This window comes from Parasteatoda tepidariorum, chromosome 9, assembly GCF_043381705.1.
Source record: "Parasteatoda tepidariorum isolate YZ-2023 chromosome 9, CAS_Ptep_4.0, whole genome shotgun sequence".
Classification (NCBI taxonomy): domain Eukaryota; kingdom Metazoa; phylum Arthropoda; class Arachnida; order Araneae; family Theridiidae; genus Parasteatoda; species Parasteatoda tepidariorum.
In genome coordinates, this window is record NC_092212.1 from 62,840,324 (window position 1) to 62,867,653 (window position 27,330).

Below are 27,330 nucleotides of genomic sequence, written 5' to 3' on the forward strand. Positions count from 1 at the left end.
GCAGTGTCATTATTGAAACTTTTATAATTTTGGATAATTAGTTATTGTATTATAAAAACCATTCGTTTAGTTTAGATATCAATTTTAACTATCAATACGTGTAAAAAAGAAGGTAAGCAATAATAATATGGATTAGTACTGCCCGCTACAAAACTATAGCACACTTTGTATTTTTTTACGAAAATTACAAAATTTTTGAAAATATTATTATTTTAATCTCATGTGTGTCTTTAACTTTCACGTAAATTCAATCTGAACTAAGTACAAAAATAAACTGAATGTGGAGTTTTGAGGGGATTTAAGATTAAAATTGGCCAATTTTGAACCCAATATAGCGAACCTTGCAAAAAAACACCAGGCACACCCATCTCATTGATCAAGAAGCAATAAATCTGTAGTTACTTTACTTATTACTTAATAAATATTACGGTATTTAAATTTCCACATTAATATATTTTTCGTAAAACTATTGTTACACAATGAACTATAACTTTAATATATGCTTAAAATCATAAAATAAATGTCGAAACACAATATCTAAAAGAGTTTTATTTTAATTAACAGAAAATTACTTTTATGGGGGTCGATGGAGATTTCGAAAAATTACAAAGGGGTCGATGATCAAAAAAGTTTGGCGACCCATGTTCTAGAGCAAGGACACGCATCATCAGAATTAAAACTGCCTAGGAACTCATGTCTGGCAATGTCGTTGTAAGCGACTAGGGGAGCTTTCCAATTACCTATTACGACGTGTTCCGAAGCACAAGGGGAAAAAAACAGTTCGTAATAGGAGAGCGTCTCTGACGACTCATGATGGCATTCTGTTGCAGATTTGAAATTAGCGAAACAAATGTATTTAAGATCTGTTATGAAATCTCATACAACAAAAAAAATGTCTGGCAATGTCGTTGTAAGTGACTAGAGGAGTTTTCCTATTATGACGTGTTCCGAAGCACAAGAAAAAAGAACAGTTCGTAATAGGGGAGCGTCTCTAACGGCTCATGATGACATTTCTAGACATGTGTTTCTGCAAAAAATAGACTTAATATGTCATAAAAAAAACTATAACTTGTAGAGAAAAATTTATTGCAGATTTGAAATCAGCGAAACATAAGTATTTAGGATCTGTTATGAATTCTCATGCAACAGTTAAAAAAAAAATTATTAAAAAATAAAAAATTCTTCCACTGTGTTGTTTTTTGGAGACTTACCCAATAGACGTAATACGGATTTAATTATTTTAAAAAATTTGTTTAGTTGCTGGAATAAGATTTACAGACAACAATAATGCAGAAAAATGTAAAACACCTGACCAAAAGGATGGAAGCTGCGTTTCACTGCTGGAATGCAAAGAAGTGATGGACAATTGGCGACGTCAAACGCCTACAATCTGTCAGTGGAATAATGATATGCCGATAGTCTGCTGCCCCGATCCCACACTCTCAAGAAAATTCGAAATGCCAAGTAAAGAATATTTTCATTTTATTTAATATTTAATCATCAATAAAATAAATTTCATCAACTTTGATTCCTTGACGATGCATTTCTCTTAAAAATGCCTGAATCTCTGGAAAGCTTTTTGAATCTTTGTTAAAAGCGACATGGTTAGTACCACGACAGCGGATGTTGCAGATTAGTACAGCATTTGCAGATTATTTATCCAAGTTTTATTTTTAAAAAGCAAATAATACGGGAAGATCTCTAAGACTCTCTTTTAAAATAACTCAAAACTTGTTTCGAATAAAAATTAAAAAGCTGAATCAAGAGAACACCGCAAAGAACAAAAAGTAAATATTTTTTTTATCTGTTACTTAATTACAATCTTAACCCTCTTAATATAAAATTTAAGTAAATTTTTATGGCACTTAGAGTTAAATAACTGTATATATATTCAGTCATTTGCGATAGTGTTAATCATAAATGTGTTAGACATGAAACCAATGCGCTTTAAAGAGTTGAAATTTTCTCTTGGTCAAAAATTTTGCTAAATACAGAGTTTTTTTTATATTATTTCATTTCATGACCAGCTTTGAACAACTGATCCAATTCTGAGTTTACGACTAACAATACTCAACCTCCACTCCGTAGCCTTGTAACTTTATACCCACCCCAGAAGACAAGCGAACTCCTGATCAAGCATTGGGACAATCCAGCCTTCGTGGAGGATTTCTTTGATGGAACTAACGCAAGTTTGTGTTACATGGAAAAGAAAACCACTAAAATCTCAAACGGTTAGCCCGACGGCGAGAGATTCTATCCCATAATCCGTCTACCACTGATGATGTCTTACGTCAACACTGTGGCCGGTGCGAGCCAGGAGCAGAATTCTTATCAACCAGAATTGATCCTGAGTCGCCTCATTGGGAAGCGAGTTTGTAAATTCTGTACTTTATTGAGAAAAAAAATTTCATAATGAAATGAAAGTATAAAAAAAATCCGGACTGTAGTATGTTGAGTACATTCGATCCATTAATCAGGAAAATCATATCGCAACCCTGATCACTAAAGCCTCTTGATTGTGAATAACAAATTAGGTGAATAATTATTTTTTTACTGATTTTCATAAAATTTCACTTAAATGTAATCGCTTCTTACAGATTGTGGGACGAGAGTAATTAAAGGATTAAACTTGAACAGAGTTAAGAGACAAATGCCGAGGATGATACCTGAAATGGCACTTCACATTAACAAGACAAAACTTCCTATAATCGCTGGAGGCAAAGAATCAAGTATAGGAGCTTGGCCTTGGATGGTAATTTTTATTTATACAATTATAAACTTGTTTTTAATAAATAATAAGCCATGGAGTCGGGATGATCTGGTTGGTAGGGTGTTGGACTCGTGTTCGTCAGAACGGGAGATCGAGTCCAGCCAGCAGAAGAATTCCTGCGTATTACATGGTGACTGTTTCATGTTAAATCTGCTGGGGCCACTTAGTCCTCCAAGTTCCCATAAATAATCAATATAGGTATAATCAATACCTATAGGGGTACTGATCCAGGTGTTCCTTTGTCTTCTGGATTGGGTTCAAGATTACAAGGATGCAGAGTTGAACACTGGTAATCTTAAACTCAAATTTGGATCGGCTGTTCATAACGATTATAAAATAATATAAAGTAAAAAATAAAATTTGCCATAGTTTAGTGATTCGGCCTTAGTACAGATCAGTTTTTAAAACAAACTTAAAATAATTATTAGAAAATTAAGAATAAAATAAATATTATATACTACATATTTTGAGTATTATTTCTAAGTATTATATACTCAAGTTATTTCAAGTTCAGATTAGGTGACAACATCTTGGGTTTTAGGTTAAATTTGTGATTTTTTTTTTTTTTTTTTTTTTTTTTTTTTTATTTTGTAACTTTTGATGATTTTTATTCGGCAACACAATATATTTCAAAAAAGGTGGGCAATAAAGATTAGGGTTAGGAGAAAAGGAGCTTGATAAATTTTAGAACTTCCATGAAATTTTTCTCAAAAATTTGAGGCAATAAAAATTTGTAACTTGTGGTTTTCAATCTGTAATTTAAATCCACGCATTTTGTCAGTTTTCAGATTCGTTAAAATTTAATTTTACAGCTTAATCTGATGAAAACCGATTTGGATGATTCTTATAACGTAAATTGTACAAAAATAAAGATATTTATCAAAAATTTAAAAACAGACTATTTAGCTAACTTAGATTACCAAACTGTCTTGTTAACTGTATTTTGTCATAAAAATTCAAAGAGAATTTAAATTACTGCACGCCTCAAGTTAAGATAAGGTGATGATCAAAAGATACTACTGGACAAAGTGAATAATCACCAGCAGTTTATTTGTGAAAACTAAAAAAAGGATATTTAATATTTTCTCTCTCCGTCTTCACCTCTTCGACAGTTGAGTTCGTTCTAGGGAGAGAAACATCTTTGAATAAATAAAAATTCCAAATATGTCAAACATATTTTCATTCTAAATCAATACGTTTAGAATATTTTCTACGCAATACATACAAGTATTGATAAAAATGTCACCAATACTAAATTAAATCAGCAGTTTCAATTAAATGGGCTTTAATTACTATTATTTAATTAAAATCAGATTACTATGTATAACGATTGTTTTTATTTGAGTTAAACTTGTCACAAATTCCATATACATCAACTTTTCATAGTAAATAACTTTCAAATAGGGGTATTTTAAATAAACTAAACTCGATTTTCTTTCAAATTATAGGCTGGTGTTTACACAAGAAATTTTGGAGTTGAGAATTTTCTTTGCGGAGCAGCCATTATCAATGACAGACATTTAGTGACAGCAGCCCATTGTTTCAAATTAAGTGGTGGCAGGTATGTAACATAAACTAACGTACGATATTTTTAAAATATTTCTTAATAAAACTTATTTTAATTGTGATCATGATAGATAGTGCGCAAAATAAGAAAAGAAAAACCTCAATAACTTATGATTTAATAATCGGATTATCACGTGCGAATCTTAATGGCTCGTGTGATAGAATTTAAATATGTAAACTGGAGCAGACGATATTTTAAGCCACGAAGTCAGACATTAAAATGAATTTTACTTTTTTTTTCTTCAAGAGATTTAGATTCGTAACCTCCAAAATTAAGGGGGTGGGCGTCACCGGAACCTAGAAAATACGATCTACGATCCCAATAATTTAGGCGGTCGGAAGTTAGGGCCCCTTTACGTTAATTCAAAATTTTGGGTACTTGTCATGTCTTTGGAACTTTTTAAAAAATTCTAAAAAAAAATTAAAAAAAACACAATTGTGAAACTCGCTTATTCAAAGATAATTCAACACAAAAAATTTTTTTTTTAATTATTTTATTGTTCAATATAATGGTCGAAAAATTTTTAACTGTGAGACATGCATATATTTATATGATTTAAAACTGTAGTAATTTCAACTGAATAAAAAATAAAAGTTTTGAATGGAATCAGTAGAGTTGTATATGAGAAATGAAAATTTAAAAATAGAATTTTTGTGAAATTGCATTACTCAGAGTATATTCGACCGATTTTGCTCAAATTTTGCATTTTTTCGAATTGTATACCTTACAATTCAAAACTTTTTATACCATTTTAACATAATGTAACTTGTACTATGTACTTTTTGTACCATTTTTACATAAATAATATTTAAAATTATATTTCGCACGAAATTATTTTTAAATAAACGAATTATACAAATGTGTTCTGTCAGAAGTATGGTAAACAATAATTAACAGCATGGAACTTAACTTTTCGGTCGCTGTCTTGCGTAGTTAAATCATAACGTAGTTAATAAGATTAAGATATGACATTCGGGTAGGCTAGTAACCAAATTTTCCCTCTACTCCGAAATTCTTTCTAATCTAACTAAAATTTAATTCTAAAACCTAATTCTCTGTAATCTGAAGAATTCTTTCCAACTTAAATAAAACTCTTATACCTGAATTTATCTAGATTTCTTTTATACCTAATGACATTGATTTTCAATTAAAGAATTCCAAGAACTGCGAGATATTACTTAACAGCAAGATATTACTTAATTAAATACTTAGTTTGCTTCAAAAATACACAAATTGGAAATAACAGTCGACATCTCAACATGTTTCAAATGTTTAATCAACGTTAATAACATGTTTCAAACGTTCAATAATTTGATTTGCCCCTCTTGATCACTGTCCAATTTCCAATCCGTGTATTTTTGAAGCGAATGAAGGTTAGATTAATAGGTTAGTACAAAAGTTCAGATTAATTTTCAATCTCAAACTAAACTATTTCTCTTTTCTCATATTTCATTGAATCGTAACTTTCAGAAATGTTCAACCAACCCGTTATTCAGTTCGCGTTGGAAGTTCAAACGTCAGAGAAGGGACGTTGTACCTCATCGATTCCATTACCATACATCCCGATTACAGACCAAGAGAACATTACAACGACATTGCTGTGATACGCCTGAAAGATCGAATCAATTTTGAACCAAATGTCAGACCCATTTGTCTACCGTCGCAGCCAGACATTAGGAGGAAAAAACTGCAAGGCAGAGATGTAACTGTAACAGGATGGGGCGATCAAGAATTTGGTAAGCAAACACAAATGCAGAATGTTCTATAATCATTGCCCTTAAAGCATGAAATTTTTTGAATCCTTATAAAACATGAACTCATAGAAATCTATTAAATAGATTAATATTTCAGTGAATAGAGAAGTTAGTTTAAAAATATGAAAATCAATATCGAGATTAATTACATCACAATTAAAGTCATCCACCATTAAAACTAGTTTGTCAGATGAAAATGAAGGGCGATAAAAGTAAGTTAAAGGAAACTATTAAGAACGCCTTTCATTTCCATCCAACATGTAGTATCAGTAAAGTTAAAGCTCAAAAATGCGATTTAACGAACTGTTAAGTACCTTCCTCATAGTAAGTGGTAAAAAATGGTACGACTTCGAGCATCGGGTTTCAGCGATAGCAAGAAATAGGGGGAGAAACTTACATCGCTTTTAGACTGAGGTTATTTTTTTGGTGTATTTTTAACACTGAATCGAATAAGACCCATAAGACCGATCGATAGTTTCTGAGCCATGAAGAATTTATGTGCAAAAAATACAATTTTGCACTAGTACATAACAAATCAACAGTAGTACTTTCATATATAAAAATCTAACCACTTCTGTACTATTCATCTTTAGACTTGTGGTCTCAATCGATTTAGCGTAAAAAATACATAAGAAACAAGGCCTCTTTTATTTCGACAGTAATATTTAGATGCATAAACATGTACAAATACAATATTGTACATAAAAACCTTTTAACTTCTAAACTATTATTTAGATGGTCTTGAAATCGGCCTCATTTGATTTAGCATATAAAGGTACATTAAAACAATGTCTCATCATACATTGTGCAGACAAAAGCAAGTGGCAATTTTAATATATAGAAAAAAGTTGATGAAGTATGTAATGAAATTTTCCAAATACCTCTAAATTTTAGAGTATCGCAGCTTCCACAAAAAAAAAAAGGCTTTCAGTATATATTTTTTTCTTTTGTTTATGTTATTTCTTTAACTAAATCTTCTTCATAATTTATTATTCAAAATTAAACAGTTTCTCACAGTTTATTATACATCCACTCTTTTGGTTCTACATTTAAATTTTAAGTATGCATGCATTAACATTTTTAATTTTCTCTTTAACTGAACTGTGAGAACCATATCATCCTCTCAACCTATTTAATGAACCAATTAAAATTACTAACGTTTCCCTTTTCCCTGAAACGTAACATATCAACTTGATTATTTGTCGAGATTTTACCAAATTTTTTTTTCAGATTGTCACTTGGATGATTTTTCTCTGATAATAATGGTTAAATAAACATTTTTGTCCTACTACCTCTTGGCAATTGCTTTATATATATATATANTATATATATATATTATATTCTAGACAGTCCAACAAATATAACTTTCTAACTCTTTGGGATATGGTAAATGTATCCCTAAATAGGACTCAAAATGACTGAAAGCCAAACCGCAAGGGGTAGGTATCAGTATTTATTGCTAACAAACTGAGACAGTTTTTCAAAGTAGATGGCAAAATTTAACTTGTTTCTTGTTGATTCATAATTAATTTGTCTCACACTTTCAAATTAGCAACATATATATTTTTCTGAAATTCATTAATATTATTTTGCAGGAGGTAAAAGTGCCACAGTATTAAGAGAAGTAACTGTGCAAGTAGTTGATGTACCAGCCTGTGATGAATCTTACAGAGACAACCGAGGTAGGTCATTACCACAAGGTATTACCCGTCAATTCATTTGTGCTGGGACACTTGAAGGAGGAAAGGATGCTTGCTCAGTAAGTGTTCAGTTCAATGTTTATAATTAGTTCATCAAAATGACCCTATAGCTCAATCTCTTTAACAAAAATAGAACTCTTCCTGTGATCTTACCTATAAATAGCCATAAAAAGTAATAACTTATTTTTAATGAGATCATAAAACCTTGCTCTGTTACTTATAGCACAGTAAGGTTTTATAATCTATCAGTAACACTAACTCTGTTAGTGTACAAAATAAACTAATTCTCAAATTGTGATGAGTTTTTTTCTTCAATATAAAACACTTACTTCAGGGATAAGAATACAAAAAAGAAAAAATACTATTTATTGTGTGACAAATTTATCAACTAGCAATATTTTCGTTTAAATGCTGCTTCACGTTGAAATTGAGTATATTAGTCAAATCCAACAAACAATTAATTCTTAAATCTGATATTGAGTTCTATTAAAGAACTATACCAGGGTGCATAGCCAAATAATTCAACAAAAAATAAGCACCTTTTAAGCACTTTTCAAGCACACAAAAAATATTTTTAAGCACTTTAAAAAAATATCAAAATTAGGCAGGATTGGAAAGATTTTGACAATCGACGGTTTTATCTTGTTTCAACCATCATGTCAAAAAAAAAAAAAAAACCTTTTGGCATTGTTTTTGACAATTGTCAAAAAGCATGAAATTTTGAATTATGTAAAACGAATGGCGTTTTCATACGCTACGGACTGACTGTACGCCGAAATAGATAGGAGTTGAATTAATTATGAAAACGTTGAATAGAAAGAACAATATTAACTGTATCTTTTTGCATAATTAGAAGTGAAAATCAACATAGTATAGGAAAAATCTAATTTTGAAAAGGGGAAAATTAAGCACTTTTTAAAAACACCCAATGAAAAAAGCACCTTAAAAAACGAAAATCGAAAATAAGCACCTTTAAGCACTTTTTAAAAACGCTACGTACCCTGTATACGGTGAGAATTGTAAATGTTGAAATTTTCAATAATTATAACATCCACTGTTCACCAGATATTGCCCTTGGTGATTTTTTTATTTCTTAACTTGAAATATGTAAGATAGAAAGCATTTGCTCAAAGAGACTTGAAGACTTTCCAAAGTTCTACTTTTCAAAAGGCTTATAAGAAAGTTGGAGAAACAGTAGTAAAAATGTGCTAAAAAGAGATTACGTTGTAAAAATTAAAAAAAAAAAAAAAAGAATTAGTTTATTTTTTTAAGAATTAATAAAAAAGCTGTACATATACATATCAGGGCACAAAAAATATCAAAATAGTTGTAACTTAATGCGCGTTGATAGAAACATATGAAGATACATATCTATTTATTTAAAGAAACTTATAACCACATACTCCCTCTTACTTTAAAATATAAATATCAGTCGAAATGAATAAAAAAAAACCTGTTTTGTCATCATCGAATTTCATTAAATTAAAAATGTTTCTTTCACATTTCACTCAATGATTACAGTAAACTTTTTTTTAACCAAAATAAGCAAAACATGGGAATAAAAAATAATAAGCTAAATTTGTTTTAAAAATTCTTATTATTATAATCAATAGATAGTGCTTAGTTTCTTTTAGATTAAATATTTAAATACCTGGTCGGGCACGTAAGAATAAAAAATACATACCCAATGTATGACGGGCAATATAATTTTTCAACCCTGATCTATACTAATTTACCAGTTTTTGATACTGATGTATTACATATTTTTTAATTTTAAAATCTGAAAATTTTTCAATATAAAAACATACCAATAAAAGTATATATTTCTGTAGAGAGATTCTGGTGGCCCATTAATGCTTCTGGAGAAAGGAGTTTATTATTTAGTTGGAATAGTCTCTTTTGGATTTCAATGTGCAAGAGCTGGCTATCCAGGAGTCTACACGAGAGTAACAAGCTATTTGGATTGGTTGGATGAAGTGGCACCTAGCTCATAGATGGAAATTTTAAAGGCTGCAAAAGGCTAACAAAACTTCCTCAGACAAAAGGGAATCTCAACATTTTGTATATAGTGAAAACCTACTTTCAAGTTTTTTATCATTGTAAATAAACATTTTAACAAGATGATGTTTTAATTATCAAAAATTATGTAAACTAATATTAATTCTAGACATAAATTCTGTATCATGATGCAAAAATTAAAAAAAAAACATAGTGGCTCTCTTTATTTGAATATAAAAGAAAAGTACAGTAGGGAACCGATTATCCGGACCGATCGGGACCATCGCGATTCCGGATAACTGATTTTTCCGGTTTTCTGAATCGTTCCAAAAAGCCGCTTTTTTTATTGTTAAACCCAACTAAAAAAAAATCATTTTTTTTTGGAAATAATCTTAAAAAGAAGAAAAAACGATGGAGCAATACACTAATGATTATTTCCAAACTGATGGTAAGGTAAACATCTTTCAAAAAAGAAGGAAAAATCCTAAAATCTCATGAGGAAAAAAAAATTTTTTTTTTCAATGGCTGGAAAATTTATCGAATTTCGTTCCGGTTTTTCGATTTCCGGATAACGGGTTCTGTACTGTAGTTATATTTGTCATTATTTTGTGTCATTTAAAATTATTTAAAAAGATAAATTTCTAAAAATCCCAGATAGGAGTAAAGTAGTATATTTTGATTTTTTCAGAAAGTATTAATTAACAAAAGAATAGCCTTACTACATTGTGTGTGGAAAACAAGGACATATGGGCTTCCACTGAACACTAAACCATACGGCTAAGCAACAACAATTGTCACCACAATTAAGAAAACAAATACATATTAAAAATAAGTTTTATTAAGAGAAAAAAAAAATTACAATTCATGTGGCAAATTCAGTTCAATCATTGTAAAATGACTTTGAAGGACAGACTAGAAAAAAGCACATTTTGTTCGTGAAAAATTTGTATTTTAATAGTTCAATATAAAATAAAAATATATTTATAGGGTTTAATTTTAAATCATGTCTTATTTAATAACACAAGTTTAAGAAAACTTAGCAGAGATTCATTTATTTTGCAGAAATATTCGACACAAATGGATACGTTTTTGAAACAAAACAGAATGGCACTTGAAATCTTCAACAAATTTTTATATGGCACAACATTACGATGATTCTTTTTAACCTAAAAAAGAGAAATTATTCAATTCCATAATCACTTGTTACTTTCAATATTAATTTTTAAATCTTGTTCTCGTACATAAACAAGGTTTAAAAGAAGAATTAAAGACTTTTTATCACAGACATATTTTCATATTTTATTTTTATGATTTTTTAACTGATCTAAAAGATTGTCAAATACTCATCATCAGTTTCTGTATTTTTCAAATTATAAAACAATTGTGCATCGACTATTTAGGTGGGCTAATAGCATAATTATAATATAAGGTGTACACAGATGCACTTACACAAGAACATGAACACCAATTGAACTGGCCAGTCAAGAGTCCAAACCTGATCCTAATTAAGAGCGTATAGGATGTATTGGGTTGACAAAGGGTCAACTATCATCCATATATATATATATATGGCTCCAAGAACTTGGTAGGTAGCAAAAATTTCTGGTAGTCAATAAGAATATTTGCAGTGGTTTTGCTCCTCCTAGTATTTTCTTTTCTAAATTTAAAATTTTGTTGAACATATCTATACATCAAAATCAGATTCTTATATTTGGAAAATTTATTAAAAACTGTAGTTAACATAATAAAATTTATGAGAACTTTTTTAAAAGAAATAAAATAATAAAAATTGATGGGATGGATAACAAACATCTCTGAGTGGTTTTAAACCATTCAATTAAATATGCACTTTACCAGGGAGTTCATTGTTACGTGCTACAGCAAAAACTTCCTGCAAATTTGAGTGAATTGCAAAAATGTAGAGTCAATGATACTCAAAAAATTTGAAAGAAAAATTTCCAATTTAGTTTTCACCTTTTTCTTTCTTTCTCATTTTTTTGATAAAAACCACTTCAAAATAAGAGTTTAAAAAATGTTTGTTTACTTCTATTGACTGAAAAATGCCTCCATTGACTGCGAGTTCTTTTAGGGAAAATTTTTAAAAAATGATTAAAATTATCATTTTTTCGGATATGATTGCACATTAAAAGTGAAGCATTTTTTATTCACTTTAAATAAAGTAAGAGTGCTGAAACCACTTAGATTCTTATCCTAGATGCTTGAGTCAAGTAAATTTTATTTATGTTATTTTTATGCACTTATGTAACTTAAATGCCACTGTATTTACTGTGGCATTGATGATATTTCCCCTGTAATACTTAGAAACGTTTCTGTGGTACTTGGTATAGAAAAAAAATTGAGTTTTCAGAAAGAAAGAAAAAAGATTCAGAAATCAATTTTGGTTAAGAAACTTTTTTGGGTGAAAACAATTGACATGATAAATATTCAACAGTATTTATCTATTCTTTTTAGTATGCTTACCTATAACCTTTAACATATCACACTTTTAACGCATAACAGATGAATCAGCACATTGCTAAAAAATTAAACAAAATTTTTTTATGCAACAAATACAAACATGCATTTTTTAAAAATACATACACTAACGTGCAAAAGTATTTGCCCAAACCTAAAAGTTTTCATAAACCAAACGTAATAAAAAAATGAGATAAACTTTATTTATAATGTTTTTTCATGTTAATAAATAGAATTGATATATCAATATTAATAAATAATATTTAGAAATAGAATAATTAATAAATAGAATATTAATAAATAATATTAATAAATGGAATATTAATAAATAGAATATTAATAAATAGAATATTAATAAATAGAATTTGAAACACCCCAATTATTATACAAATAACCGATTACGTTGCACTCATTAAGACGTTTGTTTACTTTATCAAATAATAGAAGCTCAGAAATTGAAAGATTGTGTAACACAACATGTTTATATTCATCAATAAAATTTCAAAATTAAAGTAAAGCTGAGATTTAGTTGAATTTTATAATATAAATTATAAATAAGGCTTTGGGAAGGCTTTTGCACACTAGTGTATATCTCTTATTTAACATATAAATATTGATTTTTTAAACTTAGAGGTTGAAATAAATCAAATATATCATAAAAACAATATTTTTAATGAAATATGCATTAAATAATTTAGAATCTTTGCTAATATCATGAAAATAACTTCGAATAATTTGTAACAAATAAATTAAAGTAAAGGATAGGTGTAGAATGGTACAAAATGACTATTAATGCTCATTATTCATGTGCAAAAAATATAATAAAAATTCACATTAATCTAATAAGAACAGAATGTGGAATTTATGGAAACCGAAAAAGTATTTTGAAAATTATGACACAAAATAATTTTAATACAACTAAGTTTAAAACAAATTTTAATCTTTACTTTTGCCTATAAACATTACAACCTTTTAGAAGTTTCTGAAATAAGAAAGTAATTAAAAAACTATCAGAGAAAATACATTATTGAATTGATACTAAAACAATAATTTTTATATCAAAAAAAATTATTATGAAACCAACAAAAATAAAAGTTTTAATAAAAACAAAAAAATTTACAGATTCATAGTAGTTGTATTCTTGTATATTCAGCAGTATGGATTTATGTCATTCAAAAAAACATTACAGGCACATTCAATAAAACTATCCATACTTTAAAATAGAATAAAATTTTATTAATTACCAGGTGATTATCCAAAATTGATGACCAGTCCTTCTTGGCAATAGCAGGGATAGCTTTTACAATAACCTGGGAAGCCCTATGTGCATTTTCTTTCATAGTTGCCATAACTTCATCAACACACACCTGTAAAGGAAACAATAGATTATTTATATGAGTAAAACTTTCAATGTTTAACTATATTCAAGACCAGTAATGGGTAAAAAGTATTACATAAATTTGTATTAAATAACACAATACAATCGTGCACAAAACAGAAAAGCATAAACAGAGACATTTAAAAAGTTTAAATAATTTTAATTCTTAATTATTATTTCTTTATTGATTCTTATTGGCTTTACATTATGAGATTCATGAAAAGATTAGATTTTAAGAATCAGAAAACAAGTTTAAAAAAATTAATAAATGAATCATCTTTACTCAGTGTCATTTAGTACTAGAATGATGCAGCTGATTATCACACATCAAAATTGTGCAATTCAATACTATTGATTGCAACATGATAGTCAAAATTTACCACAATCAATTTGCACTTTAGTATATAATTTATTTTTTTTATTTCAAGTACCATTAAAGAAACAATTTTTGAAAGCATAACTATACATGAGTTTAACATACAGTTTCAGATCATTTCCTAACTACTAATTTGGTGGTTTATCTCAAGCTAATTTTAATTATATTTATCTGACATAATCAATAAAAATAAATAATTATGAAAAAAACATGCAATAAACTCCCATTAAAACTCATTTTTGATTCAAAAGGGAAAGCTAGCAAACATCACATTCATTCTTTTAAATAATTGAACAGTCAGTAGCGTTCTGTTTCAAAAATGAATTTTTCTCATGTTCACCAATGCATATGAGAAAAAAATTTTAAAACATAGTTTTTGAACAAACTGATTAAAAATCCTTATTAGATTTTAGAATTGGAAGTTAAAATTACCCCTTGCTGCAACTGTCACAATTACTGAACGCTAGCACAAATGGTTATGAAGTTATAAGAGAGACAGACACATAAACTGATCCCTTTATTATAATAGATACATTTTAATAATGAAAAAAAAAATTTCCATAATGTGGTACATAAAATTACAAAACACTTTTCAAAGTACCATTGAGTTAGAGCTTCTGTTCCACATGCATTATTGAAATCTTTTGATTATAAAATTTTTAAACAAACAAAAAAATTTAACTCTCGAAAAAATAAGAACTCGAGACTTATTTCAGTTTTTTTAATGTTCTTTTCTTTAACTGCAGTTATAGATAAGCAATAATTGCTTTATTATTTTAAGTATTTCCCATTCCATCTTAATTAACAGAGTTACTTCAGTAACAGATGATTTATTTCATGCCCTGTCAGATTTGAAACATTATTACCCATATTCTTGTTAGATACAAAAAAGTAACCCTATATTTAGTTTTTTTTTCAGTCATTAAAAAACTTATTTCCATCAAAACTTGCTGTCGGAAAGTCATACGTCAGCAATTTTAGTACTCGAACGTATTTATTTATAAATCCTTCCTAGCTTCTATCAAACAATTTCCTTGAAATTGTAAAAAAAAAAAAAATAAAATAAAGTATTTAATTCTGACTTACTTGGATTCAATCAGCATCAGGATTTATCAAGAAATTACTTCTGTCTTTTTTGTATTCCTTATAAACGAGTTCAGCTGTATGATTTTTTATTCCTAACTTAGTTTAAATTTTTTTAAATATACAAATAAAACCTTCAAAAACTTAGTATTTCAATGAAACAATGTAATTAATAGTACATTAGTTTTAAGATAATTATAGACGATGCTTTGGTATGTAATAAAAGCAACTTATTTATTTATAAAAGCATTTTTGAAAAGCACGAAACCATTATGTAGGAAAGTAACTAAACTATCAACAGATAAAATGCATTTAACTCAAAACTTTTAATTTCCTTTCATCACTCCAATTATTATTAAAACCAAAACAATAAAAATCAGGAATAAAGAGATTTAGAAACATCAAAAATGCTTCTTAATATTGATTACTATAAAATAATATGATAGGCATTTGTATATAATTCTAATTTAATAATAACTAGTAAATAATAATCAAAATACTTAAATTTAAATGATAGGTGATGGATCATTGATAGTATGAAAAAAGAAATGCATCCTGAAAGGATATTCCTTTAGCTAAATTTAAAAATCCTTATTTCATATTTTTCAGTTTTTGTAACAACCGAATCTTGAAAAAACAAGATAAGATTGTTAACCCTATGCTTAATCTCAAACTTGGAAGACCAGGGTATTACTGAACTGCCCCGCTTATGAGACTTTAGCAGTAGCACTGCTACCACCAGAATAACTTAATAGATTCTTGACACATTCCTGATCACTTCCCAGGACAAGGCATTGGGTTTTATAAAAATATTATGCAAGTAAAAATACATAATTTAATATTTTACATAAATCATCCCCAGAAAGAATTTAAGAACACAAAAGATATTAAATAAATGCAGAAATAACTTAGTATACATTTTCAATAAAATTCTAAATCAGCTTACTCCGTCTTTATCAAATCTCCAACTATCATAATCTGTAGGCAGACCAATAGTAGCATAACATAGGCCAAGTTCATTAGCAAGCACAACCTTAAAAGAAAATATGATCATAAATTATCTTAAAATGAAAAGAGAAGACTTAAGAAGTAATGGACATGATGGCTGTTTACCTCAGGGACAGTAGTCATGCCAATGATGTCACAGCCCCAGGATCGAAAAAGATGACTTTCTGCTTGAGTTGAAAATCGTGGTCCCTCAATAACAACTATGGTACCCTTTTCATGGTACGGAAATTTTAATTCACATGCAACTTCTTTCAAAATCTGAAAAATGTAAATAATTTTTTTTAATAACCATTTGAAAAACGTAGAATTCTTACTTAAAATCTGGGTATATAAAGAAAGCTTGAATCTTTAATTTAAAAAAAAGAAGAAAAAAAAACATATACTTATAAAATTTTTATAAATTGAAATTTTGAAAGAACAATTTATAAATATACCATTTTTAACAAGCTAATATTTTAATCTGTAATCAAAAATTTTTAAAACTCAAAACTATGTTTCAATAAGATATTTTAAAAATTCTTGAAATGCTTTTTTAATTATTTGAAAGATCTGCATAACATGTGAACATAAAACATTGCTTTTCAGAATTTGACTGGTCATACGGGCAGTATTCAGGGGATTATATAAGATTTGGTTTTATATCAAAACAAATGAGTGAAAGAAAAACCTTTGGGCCTTTTTAGTGGGAAAACTTTTAACAATGATGCTATGAAAACTGCTGAATTGTGAAAATAAAATAAATCATTTCAGAAACAGGTTGAGTTTTTTTTCTTTGGTTATTTTTTATAGAGGAGGTCAATAAGAGAATTATAAAATTTTTGGGATTGATGATAAAAAAAATTGACGGCCCTTGCCAAGGAGGATTTAATACTACATATATGTATGTACAGTACTAAGTCCATATCCGGACATCTATTTTACACAGGGTGCGTAGCCAAATCTTTGAATCAAAAATAAGCACTTTTTAAAAACTTTTCAAGCACTTTACAAAAATTTTCAAGCACTCAAAAAATTCATATTCTATCAATGATATAATTGAAAAACAAAAACTTTTTATAAACAGTTTTAGCGTTAAAAAAAACAAAAAAGAAATGGGCGTAAATCAAAACAATCAGTACCTTCCCGCATCACTGAGTGAATTCAACTTGACCCTGAACTCAGAATAAAAGTACCCTTACCCCCTACGTCAAAAAAAGTGTTAGAAGTAAAATAAAATAAACAAGAACAAAAATAAATTAAATTAAAAAGAAAAACATTTCATAAGGATCTGATATTCTCTATCCGAATTGGAGCACTCGGGTTTCGGTTTCAAGTGTGCGCATGCGCAAGTCATAACATGGGTACGACATGAAGTCCGCGTCAATGATTTCGTAGCAAACTCCCCATTTTTCGTGAAATGCATGGGATCCACCAGATATCACTGAAGGAAAGAAAAAAAATTATTCGAAAAAAAAGCACTTTTTAAAAACGCCAGCTGAAAAAAGCACCTTTAAAAGCTTTTAAAAACGAAATCCCCAAAAAAGCACCTTTAAGTACTTTTTACAAACGCTACGCACCCTGTTACAGATACTTTTTAACAATCAAAATAAAGAAATTTCTTTTCTTTTTTCCAAATAAAAAAATATTTTTTCTTTATACCGTTGCTGCATTTAGAATACGCAAACATTGCATTAAAGAGATTGCATTGCATTAAAGAGAACACTTTAAGAATAGTCAGAAAAACAAAAACAGTAAAATAAATAAATAAAAAATTTCAGTGAGAGGAATAAACTATGAATATTTATTAAGCTTAATATTAATAATGTTTGAAAGAAACACCTGCTGATAGGCTTTGTTTTGGGTCAAATTAACAATATTTCCATTAAAAAAAATCTACTCCATTCCATTTCTAGTTTGATAGTATTTTTTTTTGTACTTCCTTAAATAGGATTGATTCTCCATTCCAATCTGAAGCTTGCTTTTCAATCTTATCTTTATCTGAATATCTGCACTGCTTGCTCTTCACATTAAATAAATATAAGAGAAAATATCTTTAATCATTGAAAGAAAGTTCAACATATCTTTGCTTACTTTTTTTTTAAGAAAAAATATTATATTAATGACATTTATTTCATCCTACTTAACATTATTTCATTTTCAAAATTTCAAGTAACTGATAACAAAATGTTATTGTATAAATATTGACTTTAATTATCATTCATTTCTTGTTATTTTATTAAATAACATATTTTGATCTTTATTTACTTTAAAGATCTATTATCAAGAGAAATCTATTGCCTGGACATGCAGAAGTTTTGAAGATTCTGGATATACAATGGCACTTTTCACAATATCAATTTTACAGCCATTTAGTATTGTTTTTTTTTGTTTTGTTTTTTTTTTAAAAAAATAAAAGTTACAATTGGGTTTCTCTAAAAAAAAAATAATAAAACCCTTAATTTTCCGGAAAACAAACAAACACGGGTTGGCTTGAATCCATATAAAATTTGTATTTTTGCCATTTTTAAGATTCTGGAAGTTATTGTTGTGGTAACTATATTTTTTCTGCAATTTTTTATTTCATGACATTTAATTTTCCATATTTCTCCTCATAGTAAAATGAAAATAAAAATTTAAGTAATAAATCAATATGCCATAATTTAAAATTTTTCCATTCAAAAAAAGAAAGAAAAAAAAAACAAGTAAAGTATATTTAAATATATAAGGATTTACAATTAACATTTAGCAAACAAATATTAAAATTTATCTTTACACAATAGTGGCTTGATTCTTACTTCTAAAAAGGGAGTTACTAAATGTAGGGCTAAATAAAAATTTAAAAAAAAAAACCTTTTGGGTGCTTTTTTTTCTATTGACTAAATACAAAACAATTATTATTTAAAAAACTAATAAAGATGACATACACTTAAAAAAATTAAACTTGAAAAAATTCTTGATACTTTTTACACCTTACCAATGAAAAAGTATGTGTTTTTTTTTCTTTTTCTTTTTGAATGAGGTTCATAAAAAAATCAAATCTAAAATTTTTAAACCACATTTTTCTTTTTAGTATATGGTAAATATTTTTCTGTATACATAGTATGTTCTTAGAGAAGTTTGCACCTGTAAGACAAAACAGTATTTATATTTGCTAAATTATCAGAAATAAATACATGATCTGAGAATACAGATACCATATGATTTTTTTTTAAAAAATAATAAATTATAGTTGTTATTTCACATCAACCATTAAAAAGAATTTTCAGTAAAAAAATGTAAAAGTTGGTACTTTTTTATATTATAAAGAATTTAAGATGATAGATTAAAATTATAATAATAATTATAAAATGATTAAAACAATTGAAAACGCACCTGACGAGTATCAGGACAAAAAGGAGTATGCATTGGTATGTGACAAACACCTTTTGGAGAAGTAGGCTCTCCATCATAAAAGGTACTGTGTCTTTTTGTAGTCCTACATAAATATCAAAAACAAAATTTAAATTATCTACAATAAAAATAAAATTAATTTATAGTAATTTAATATAATAACACATTTATATATATATAGTGTTGATGTTGTTTTGTGATGAAAACATTTTATGTAAAAGCATTGCGTCGATTGCTTCTTTTTTAAAGAAATCATAAATATATCCCATACTAAACACTGCTGAATTATAATTCAAAACTTACATGCATTTAGTTTTCTTTCTTAAAAAATTTTTTCCATACAAAATTGGTTTAAAATGATTAATTGAATTGAATTTTTAGAAATATACTTGATAAATCGTTTTATTTAAAATGGAATTTTATTTTACATATTCTAAACACTATTTTTTTTAATCTATCTGTCAAGACAAGTATTGGAATGAATACTTGATTAGATTAAATATGTAATATAGGGAAAGTTAATTTGAAACTTAATACAAAATATGTTTGAAAATAAAATTATTGAACAGTAATTATGGAACCTCAAGACATATGGCTGGTATTTTCAATATAAATTTAAACAAAAACAATCTAGAGCTCTTGACTGCTTCCGGTTAGAAAGTATACAGCTGCTTACTACAGCTTATTATGTGAGTGATATTTTCAAACAGATATTTTGTTTTAAACAAAATAAATAAACTATATAATTTCTGAGCTCAAAATTGCTGTATTTCATAAGATATTAATGATATTAAGTAATTCTGATGAGTTTGAAGTGAAACATTTTTTCAGTTATTTAGGGATGTATTGTTAAAAAAGGTGCCACTGTTGCTAGATTTAGAAAGAACTCTCTTTTTGACAGTTCTGATTTGGCTTCTTTTTACTGTTCATTACTGCGTGTTCTTGGAGTAAGCTGTCTCTCATCATATGTTAGTGTTAGGACATTGTTCGAGCATTGAGATTAAGTTAATTTCACAAATTATCATTTAGGTCTAAATTCCGAAATTGGTATATTGTTAACAAGGTAAGACATGTTTATAAGGATTCTTTTTTCAAGTGACAGTTTTTAAGTCTTGAAATAACAGGTCGTGAAATGACGATTCTTATAAAGAATCTTTTTTTAAACACAAATAACAAATAAGGTAAAAAAATAAACATATACAAGAAATATTACTAAATATAGTCTCAAAACATAATGATCATGTTGTGAGCCAAATGGAATCAAAACACATCAAAAACAGTAACATAGAAGTATAGACAGTTAAGAGCTTGCAGGGCTCCCAAGCATAGAAAACATCATACATAATTTAATAACATTGTAACACAAAATATATAATTATTAAATATTGGCTGTCTTAAAGATGACCAACAATTTGAAAATCCAATAAAAAAAAAAGAAGGTAAACAAATAAGTTTTGCAGCTACCAACTTAAAAAACCAGGGATTCTTCTTTTTTTTTTTAAACACTCCAAATTCAAAATGAGTTCCTAAGTTTGTCAATAATGAAGCTAATTTTTGTAGCTAATTGAAAAAAAATTAAAACAATATTTTCATTATATCAACAAAAAAAATGAGTTGCAACTTTGGCAAGTCATTTGGTTCTCAGGTAAGCAGCAGAGTGCTGCTGTTAATGGTGATTAGTTTGAAAGAAAAAAATTTCCAGTTTTTAATTTTAGTTATTGATTTTGAAACAAGGTGAAAAGAAATTCTCTTCCTTCTTAAACGGGACACAGTAAAAAGTACATTTTTACTTCCTTCCTTTAATTAATTTTTCAAATCAGGAGTCAAATTTTAGACACTCTATTAAACGTTCCTAGTTGATTTTGAGATTTATACAAACCGATCAATAAACTGGTCTGGAAATATAAGCTCCCCTGGTTTTATTTCTTCTTTCAATGATCCACAAGCATTTGTTACAATCACATGTGTGCAGCCTTGTTCTTTAAGAGCATGTATATTAGCCCTATAGTTGACATTAGATGGCATTATGGAATGCTTTCTTCCATGCCTATAAAAGAAAAATATGCATATATATATTGTTTTGGACTTTTCTCCACATGGCTTTGCCAAAATAAGGCATGAAATTTTTTAAAAAAATTTACAAAATTTAGAATTTTAGGTTATTTACACATAATTATACAAAATTATAAATTAATAGCAATGATTTGCTTGTTTGTTTAAATTTATATTGTGGTTGTGCAACTACAACATTTACATTAGTAAAAGCAGGGTTCATGATTTTTTTATTTAAATGGGATTTTTTTATATTTAAATCAGATTTTTTTTATTTTTCTTCAAATACACTGTAAGAACTTTAATTTATGATTAAAAAAACTTTATAAATGCTTAATCAAAATTAAATTATTATTAAAACTATATTATAACAATATTTTAACTGACTAAATAATTTTTCATTATAATACATAGCTTCGAATGCATAGCAACCATTTTGAAACAAATGCATGATTGAAATTTAAAGACTAGTTGAAATAGAGAATTTAAAGAATACTTTATGGGTCATCTAGGTTTTTCTGAGAGATAACTATTTTGTAAAAATTTAGACATAATTTTTGAAAATTAAAAATTAAATTAAAAAATCAACACAAATATGTTAAAAATTTGGATTTATCGTTTCTTACGAGACACAAAAATAAAATTTTAAGAAAAAAGTATTTAGTGAAATTATTCTACCGTTTTTCCTAAAGTTAAATTTGTGAACGTACCAATAAGCAGTAGTAAACTTCCCTTGGACAGACCCCTGTACTTTAACTATTAAAACAAACCAAACAAACAAACATAAGCAAACCATAATTTTAATTGAATTTTTTTTTCACTTGATTTTTAAAATGACAAAATAAATGTAACAGATTGTGTTTATAAATGTAGTCATTCATCAAAAAATAAATAAATATTTAATCTATATATTTTTATATTAAAATATTCATTTTTAATTCTATATCAAAATAGATAAGTTAAGCTAAAAAAAAAATTTTTTTTTTTAAATCTATGTACTCATAGGAATTTTTTTTTTACAAAATTTCTATATAGAAAATCAGATGTCAAAGATACTGTAAACATATTATGAGAAAAAAATACCAGTTAATAACCCTACTGTTTCAAATAGACTTTGAAAGAGAAGAATGACACTATGTCAGAAAAAAAATATCTGAATTTATTGGCCTTTTTTTTTCTTTCTATTTTTGGCAAATTAGGGTAATTTCTTTTTAATATAACCTCAAGCTTCAGAAATATACATTTTCCACCAATAAAATATAATGTAGATTTTAATTCCACGCTTTTTCTTTCAAAGGGTAGAATTTTAATTAACAATACTTACATTATTTTTTGTAAAAATTCATGTTTAATAATTACTTTCTACAGCTATGCAAGTCTATATTAAGACAGCATTAAATGTTTACTTTAATCTGTACTTTCAATCTCAAGAATCAAAAGATTTTTAAAAATGTAATTTCAAATGTGTTGGAATTTAACACACACCAAGAAAGAAAGTAATTTCGTTAACTAAAATTAATTAATAAAAGTATCAATAATTTAAAACACTGTTTTTTAACTTTTATAATCATATATATTAAAAAAAATTAGTTGATTTAAATCAATGATTTTTTTTAAAAAAATCATTCGATTTAAATCATAATTTAAATTGTGATTTAAATCAACAAGCCCTGAGTAAAAGTAAAATAAAAAGTAAAAATATGGTGAAATAAGAAAAATATCTTATTTGAAGAAAATGAGGGGAAAAAAAAACACTATACACAATAGCATCTTTGTGGCAAGTGAAATTGTCCACAGTAATTGCACCAAAATAAAAAATTTAGCTGATATAAATTTTTCTTTTTATAAATAATATTTTGAAGGAATAATAATTAAGATTTGAGAAGAAAAAAGTCAAATTTTTAAGTGATACAGCATTATAGTTCAACATTTACTGTGATCCAGCATTAGTTAAATCAATCATGCATATCCTGCCATCACAGGATATGCATATTGATCATTATGATTAAATTATAAAATGTATTGTTTTCACATTATGCCGTACTAAATAAAAACTTTTACTCATTTAGTAATCAAGAAATTCAATACATGCCATACAATTATTTAAATATTATATTTTTTAATTTTGAAAAATATTTTGAAATGAAATAATACTAAAAAACCATTATTGAGTAAACAAAAAAATTCTTCATGATCATCTTCTAAAAGAAGATAAATAGAAAATATATTCTAGACCAATGTAAATAGATTCTTTTTTAGTATAAGGTAAGGTGACCAGGTTTCTAAACCATGATTTGAGGACAACACAAACTATCCTCAAAAACTTTTACGATTTGGGGACATCTCCATATATTTGGAAAATATTTTTCTTTAAAATTAATTAATAATTAATTTCAGGTGTAAAATTATCTTTCTCAAATTCGATTTCATTACAAAGCAGCCATTTACTTTGCACAAGTAAAATGCATAGTTATATGATTTGATTATTATTATGTTTTTTATTTAATGAAATCACTTTAGTTTTCAATGCATTTTTGCAGGTTTACTCTGCAAAACAAAATGATCTAGTTTTAAAAACAAGAACGCTTCAGTTTTATTTTTATATTTTATTGCTTATAAAAAGTATGAAAATTTTTCTGAGAAATTTATGTACATGTGTTAAAATTTCAGGACATTTTTTGTCCTCAAAGAGTTTGAAAGTTTCTAAAGACAATTATTGAAATATAGAGTATTGTCTTCTAAATTTGAGGACGTCTGATCACTTCACAATAACGCAATTAAAGGGGAACATACCTAGCTAGTAGAATACAATCAACCCCTTGAATTGTTCCCAGGATCAAACAATCAGAAGGCTGTAAAAAATATAAACTTTAATTGATATTCTGCTCAAGAAAAATACAATGCAGAAAATATTTTTTTCGTTTCAGCAGACGATAAATGATAAAAACAATTATGAAAGTCACACCCTTGATGAATAGGGGATTATTTACAACAATCACATTGCGAAATTTACCGAACCATATGGGGTGTCGACAGTGATCTCTTTTCTATCCTTCAAAATATCAGGATCATCCAAACCAGATCCTCCAATAATTCCTATCTGAAAAGTTTCAACTTAAGTAAATATTTTATAAAATTTAATAAAATACGTTGGAAGTAGAAATTATTAAACACTACCTTTATTGTCCTTTTCTCCGACATATTAAATAATACGTAAGGTCGTTATAACAAGTCAAATGATGTCCTTACTGAACAAAATTTCTCAAACCCTCAATCCCAAATTCAAATCTGATAAATGAACTGCCGACAGCTGATATGGTCATGTATCGGTTTCAGTTAAGAAACATTTTTAGATGATAATTGAAAACAATGCGTGCTTTTGTTGCATAAATGATCCATAATTAAAGAATCATCATTGGTGCATGCGCTCAAAAGGCCGTTCACACTGTATGATTTACACTTTTCTAATCACCGTCGAGAGGAAGTATAATTTGCAGAAAGTACATTTCTACTGAAAACAATATCCATTATTGTTCGTTTTGGTCAATGTCAAGGTAACAAACATCTTTTCAAAGAGGAAGAGGAAAAAAGAAAGTAAATCTAGGAGTGTTCTTTTTATTAGGACCCCCTAAGAATGTGTTTCTTTTTATTAAGACCCCCTAAGAAATTGCATAAAACCTTGAATAAAAAAGAATCCCTAATTTTACAAACAATTAATGAATTTTTTTTTTTTGCGAACTTTGAATTTACAAACTTTGAATTTTTACAAACTTTAATGAACTTTTAAAGATCCATTGATTCAAAACATTTTAAAATGCGGTCCGGAATTTACAATCGGAAACTTGTTTTTTAAGCTCAAAATTTAATCTATAATGTGATCTGGAAAGAAAAAAAAAAAAAAACAGATTACCCTGAATGATTTTTGATTTAATAACTAGCTTCACGTTCCAGCACTTCAACTCAAAAGGGTGACCTACAAGGGATTTTTCTATCGCTCTACTCACTACAATACTTTTTTTCTTCACGTTACACTACAAAAAAAAGTAGCGACTACTGTAGTTTCACTACTTGTAGTACACTACTTCAAATCACAGGTTTTTCTTAACAAAAATTTGGTAAATACTGCTAACTCATGTTTATTGACAGGTATTGGTTTGTTATTTATGACTGATTCGAATATATAGGAATATATTTTATATATATATTGGATTATATTTTTATAATATGGCTAATATTTAGAGTTATTAATAATTACAAAAACTTAAATTAGGAAATTTTTCTTTATTTCGAATGCGTACATCATTAATAATCATCCATAAAAATATTTTTTTTATACTTTTAATACATTTGAACACATGAAATTCAACATGAAAAGTACACTCAAAGTGAAATAAATAAAATAACTACTTTCTATGTTTCTTTTTATTGAATAAATAACTACTCAATTTGTGGGTAGGATTATTCAATATTTTGCAGTATCCTTATTGCTAGTGTAAATTTTTGGATGTCCTTAACAAACTTTTGTGAAAAGGAATTTTTTTTTATTATTTATTTTTTTTATTAACTCCAAAACTTCTTCTTAATAAAGCTTTCCTGTTATTTGAGTGTTCTTCTGTATATATGTGCAGCTGCAATAAAGTTATAGTGTCCACCGAGATGTTCACAGAAGTGGCATAAACAATGAGAATTTTTGATGAGGATGGTTAACCATAAGGAAAAGATTTATTTTATAAAACGAAAAAAGCGAGGGAAATTTTACAAATTTTTATGGAGGAAAACATGTTTTTTTCATGGGATCGTAAAAACTGCATGTAAACACTACGCTGAACCCATGGAGAACCATGCATCTGCACAGAATTTTGCTAGGGGCCTCCCTGGCCGAGCGGTATCGTCGGTCCAAACGCTCTGTTAAGCGTGGAGGTAGCGGGTTCGAATCCCGCCGTAACCCTGGATGTATTCTTTGTGATGTCTTTCTCTGAATTGTTCTATCTGTATTTTCTACTTGACAATGACTTATAAGCCTATATTGAGCACACAAGTCAGCAAATGTATGTAATCCCATTAAAAAAAAAAAAAAAAAAGAATCTTGCTCTTCCCTACAACAATGCACGATAAATAAAATTACATCTCGCAAATGCCAACCAGGTGACCGCGTGGTTAGCGCGCCTGACTGCTGAGCCGATGATCGCGGTTTCGAATCCTGCTCAGGGCATGGATGTTTCTTTCTCTCTCTTTGTGTTCCATGTCCTTTCTCCTTTGTGTGTATATGTGACCCGCCCTATAAACGGGTTTGTGGTTGTGTGACGTGGGTGACGCTGCTCCACCGCTGTGGCTTCGCCACAGGTGCCCACTGGGTAACGAGAAGAGAGTAGCAGTTCTGGCATTCCTGAGGCCAATGGGTCTACGTCCCAAGTGCCCGCCATTAAAAAAAAAACATCTTGCAAATAAAATTTGACGAAAAAAAGATTTGTACTAATGTGTTTTTTCTTAATGTTTGTGTTAGGGCACCACATGAGGAATAAAATAGCTAATTATTTCAGTCTTTGGAAATTGTAAAATAGATTGTGTTGATATTTGCATACGCTTTCTTTCTTTTTTATGAAAAAATTTACCTTATGAACCACTTGATGTAATGCAATAAATTTTTATTTATTTGTTAATTTTTTGAACGTTCGTTACAAACTTTAGAAGTATTTTTAGTCATAACCTCATGTCAAGTAAAGGAATATATTAAGTACAGACTTTTCTAAAGACTGTCTTTTAAAGTGTCCTTGTTGTGATAATCAATTTAGGCAGACAT

General features: G+C 27.8%; 2 protein-coding genes across 2 annotated transcripts; one reads left to right on the forward strand and one right to left on the reverse strand.

Moving 5' to 3' along the window:
• Window positions 1–1,241: 1,241 nt before the first annotated feature.
• On the forward strand, window positions 1,242–10,007 carry LOC107446964 (clotting factor B). The gene is made up of 6 exons (XM_043054594.2): window positions 1,242–1,464; window positions 2,598–2,752; window positions 4,219–4,331; window positions 5,808–6,073; window positions 7,687–7,850; window positions 9,624–10,007. Exons 1-6 carry the CDS (start codon window positions 1,359–1,361, stop codon window positions 9,783–9,785), a joined length of 966 nt encoding a protein of 321 aa, XP_042910528.1. The 5' UTR covers window positions 1,242–1,358; the 3' UTR covers window positions 9,786–10,007.
• Window positions 10,008–10,607: 600 nt separating this feature from the next.
• LOC107446965 (Methylthioadenosine phosphorylase) lies at window positions 10,608–24,939 on the reverse strand. Its single transcript, XM_016061754.4, has 10 exons — window positions 24,708–24,939; window positions 24,544–24,630; window positions 24,324–24,382; window positions 21,358–21,525; window positions 19,461–19,563; window positions 16,215–16,367; window positions 16,048–16,134; window positions 13,509–13,631; window positions 12,271–12,325; window positions 10,608–10,955 (listed from the first exon to the last, which is right to left on the reverse strand). Exons 1-9 carry the CDS (start codon window positions 24,729–24,731, stop codon window positions 12,296–12,298), a joined length of 834 nt encoding a protein of 277 aa, XP_015917240.1. The 5' UTR covers window positions 24,732–24,939; the 3' UTR covers window positions 10,608–10,955; window positions 12,271–12,295.
• Window positions 24,940–27,330: the final 2,391 nt, after the last annotated feature.